This window comes from Sinocyclocheilus anshuiensis, unplaced genomic scaffold, assembly GCF_001515605.1.
Source record: "Sinocyclocheilus anshuiensis isolate Anshui unplaced genomic scaffold, SAMN03320099.WGS_v1.1 scaffold676, whole genome shotgun sequence".
NCBI lineage: Eukaryota > Metazoa > Chordata > Actinopteri > Cypriniformes > Cyprinidae > Sinocyclocheilus > Sinocyclocheilus anshuiensis.
Window position 1 is genome coordinate 351,988 of NW_015558579.1, and position 3,603 is coordinate 355,590.

The following is a 3,603-nucleotide window of genomic DNA, read 5'->3' on the forward strand; positions in this document are numbered from 1 at the left end:
ATTTTGTCTTGTCTTCACCACCTGGCTATACTGTTGTAAAATGTTGAGAGATTCAAACAAAAAGTACTAAATAAATAGAACAAAATAAAAAATAATAAAGACTGCAAGTGACGTCGCTAGCGGAAGTGCAAGTGTCTGAGAGTGCAATTCTGAGAATGCAAGTCTGAGAGTGCAAGTGCAAGGCTGCAGCCAGACCCTTCTCCAAATTGTAGTTTCAGTGCAGCTTCAAAGGGCTCTGCAGGATCCCAGCTGAGGAATAATGGTCTTTTCTAGAGAAACAATCTGTCATTTTCTAAAAAAAAATAAAAAAAAATACATAAATAAATAAATATAAATATATATATATATATATATATATATACCTTTTAACCACAAATGCTCATCTTGCACTAGCTTAGAATGTACATACTACTAGTCTACTACTCCTAAAATGATAAAACTTCTATTTAAAACTTACATTTCTTCCATGTTTTAATAATAAAAAAAAAAGTTTGTTTAATTCAAATATAAATAAAATTAATGTTTTATGCTTTCATTGGATAACCAGAAAATGTTAAATACACAACGCAGAATTTCTTAGGGGGAAAAAAAAACATTTCAAAAGCCTACTTTAAGAATACATTTTAATAAGTTAAATTGTTTTTATCTATTCAAATAATTAGTCATGCTAAAACAAAGAAGTTGGTAAAAATAAAACGGTGTGAAAAAATAAATAAAACATAAAAATAAAACATTTCATAGGGCCCTAAACATGTAATTTTTGTTAAACTTTTAATAAATTGATGTGAAATTGTATAAGTTTCATGATTTTAATTCATTAGACATGCTTTTTGATTAGTATTTAATTAAACTGTTAAAAAGGAGTAAAGAAAAATAAAAATGGAAAAAAATGGAATCCACAAAAATTAAAATGGAAAAAACGGAATTTGGGAAAAAACTAAACGGATTTCATAGGGCCCTACTAGCTCGACTTCACGCATTAAGTAATCATGTTGGAAAGGTCAAGCGTGACGTAGGCGGAAGTAGTACTGTAGTCCGGACTCGGATCGCAGAGCTAGTGCAAGTCAAGCATTTGTGGTTAAAAAGTATATACATTTTTATAGAAAATGACTGATCGTTTCTCTAAATGAGACCCTTATTCCTCGGCTGGGATCCTGTAGAACCCTTTGAAGCTCCACTGAAACTGCAATTTGGACCTTCAACTCGTTGGGTCCCTGTTGAAGTCTACTATATGGAGAAAAGATCCTGGAATGTTTTCCTCAAAAACCTATGTTGTTCCAATGTTGTTTTTATCACGTCTTCAACTAAAATGGAGCGTGTGTTTAATTATTTGGAAATTAACTGGCGTTATGTCTTCTGTCATAGCTTCTTTCAGGATGGTCTCAAAGCAGTGGACAACCTCAAACCCTCAATAGAGAAACTCGCCACAGACTTGCACTCGGTGAGAGATTTTTCAAAGCTGAAACACTGACATGCCAGCCTTATACTGGCTCACACCACTGATCTCTAGGTCAATTCTCATTTTTACCTTCACAAAACCTTCTGTTTCCACTGCTGGTTGTGTGTTCAGATCAAACAGGTACAGGATGAAGAACGCAGGCAGCTAACCCAGTTACGGGACGTGTTAAAGACCGCTCTGCAAGTGGAGCAGAAGGAGGTTAGTCCTTTCTCAAATCAGATCCCACGCAATTCGCAGCAACTTACAAACCACAGCACTATTCACAGTGTGTTTATAGCTCAGTTTGAAGTGTGTCTAAATTAAAATGGTTTAAGTCTACTGCTCAGTAAGCACTGAATGGGGAAACTGGTCATCAGCCTCTACTCTACTCTACATCAGCCAATTTTCACACCCTCTTAAGCTTTAGTCACTCTCAAGACATTTAAGTGTTTCCTCAATCAAGTAGCTTTGGCATATATGATTACAGACATTAAGAGATTACACACATTTAATCTAAATGCAAATAATCAGAAGTTAACAATCCTCTTAACTCCACGTGAACAAGTAAGAGTTTAATTTGTCTCGCCATCTGGGTTACACATGACATCCCTGTTTATTACAGGAGTGCACAATATATCTGTGATCATAGTGGTTTCGGTCAATCAGTCAATCTATTTATTTGTTCATGTATTTATTTATTTATTGCCCACCTTCATATTTTATTTTACTAACAGCCTTGTTTACTATAGGAGTACACTATATTTGTGATCATATTGTTTTCGACCTATTTTATATTTTATTTTATTTTGTTTTATTTTATTATTTATTTTTATTTATTTATTTTTTTTTATCTTTGGCCTTGTTTACTTTAGGATTACACAATATATATATATATATATATATATATATGTGATCATTGGTTTCGGTCAAATGAATTGATTATTTTTATTTTATTTTATTATCTATCTATAGCACAATATTGCTCAAAATCGAATTGATTTTGGCCACAATTATTGTTTTGTTTTTTTTTTCCAATAGGCACTGCACACTTTTTTCCGTAGGCATCATAGACTTATTTGGATGATATTGGCTCATTTTTTCCATTTCTGGTTGCATACTCTAGATTTCTTTTAATTCATTATTAGCCATAACCTAAAAATAACTGGCCATTGATATCACACAATGTTTGATACATTCTTACAGTATATAGCAATGTTGTTTTAGTGTGCAAAATGTTTTTTGTAACCTGTCTGAAGAATGCTCTCTTCTCTTCTTTAATGCTACCGTCCTTTGACAACAAAGTCTAGGAGAGTAAGTGTCTGCTTGGTATACATGATCATACTTGCGCATTTGCCATTTCCTGGAATTGTCTGCAAAATGTAAAAGAAAAGAAAAAACAAACATGCAGTGCAGATTAATTAAATCTAAGGCTCTGAGTGCAGTTCATACAATGTTGCGGCTGATGTCTTTTATCCAACCCTGAGTGATGTGGCACTATATTTAAGCCGAGCTTTATACAGCACACACCATCAAAATACAGCCCATTTTGGCTTTCGTCCAACTCAAAACATTAGTACTAAAATGGCAGTGTTCTCATTACTGGCTCAGAGCCTTGTGTTCCAAAGCAGTGCGTTTCCAAATGAGCTCAGCTCCCTGGGGACGCTTGAAACCCACTGCTCCCATTTCCTCACTGAAGTGACAACACTGCCATACAAAAACACTGCTTTTCACTTTCTCTGACTGCTGACATGCCAGTGCTTCACTGCTGCTGTGTGTACAGAGAATACATTTACATATCTGTTCTCCTCATAGGACTCACAGGTTAGACAGAGCGCCACCTACAGTCTGCACCAACCCCAGGGTAACAAAGAACACGGGACGGAGCGCAGCGGGAACCTTTACAAGAAAAGTGATGGGTAATCATATTTTGACATCACATAACATAGTGTGCATTAAAGGGGTCATAGGATGCTACATGCACTTTTACAAGCTGTTTGAACTGAAATGTGTGTTGACAGTGTGTGTACACAACCACCCTATAATGATAAAAATCCACCCAGTGTTTTTTTTTTAAATCTGGTTAAATGTTTTCCCCTTTCTCAAATCGAGCCAATCTCAGATGCCTGTCTGTGTGACGTCACACAGACAGGCCCCTCCCACGATAG

General features: G+C 35.3%; 1 protein-coding gene across 2 annotated transcripts in view; it reads left to right on the forward strand.

The window, feature by feature from the left end:
- Positions 1-3,603, forward strand: part of LOC107679808 (arf-GAP with SH3 domain, ANK repeat and PH domain-containing protein 2) — a 100,481-nt gene that overhangs the window by 66,595 nt on the left and 30,283 nt on the right. Inside the window, exons 8-11 of one of the 2 annotated variants that reach the window (XM_016475489.1) lie at positions 1,366-1,441; positions 1,571-1,657; positions 2,741-2,749; positions 3,251-3,354. In XM_016475489.1, coding sequence (XP_016330975.1) covers positions 1,366-1,441; positions 1,571-1,657; positions 2,741-2,749; positions 3,251-3,354 — 276 coding nt within the window. The remainder of the gene's footprint in view (positions 1-1,365; positions 1,442-1,570; positions 1,658-2,740; positions 2,750-3,250; positions 3,355-3,603) is intronic. The other variant, XM_016475488.1, reaches the window with a different exon arrangement.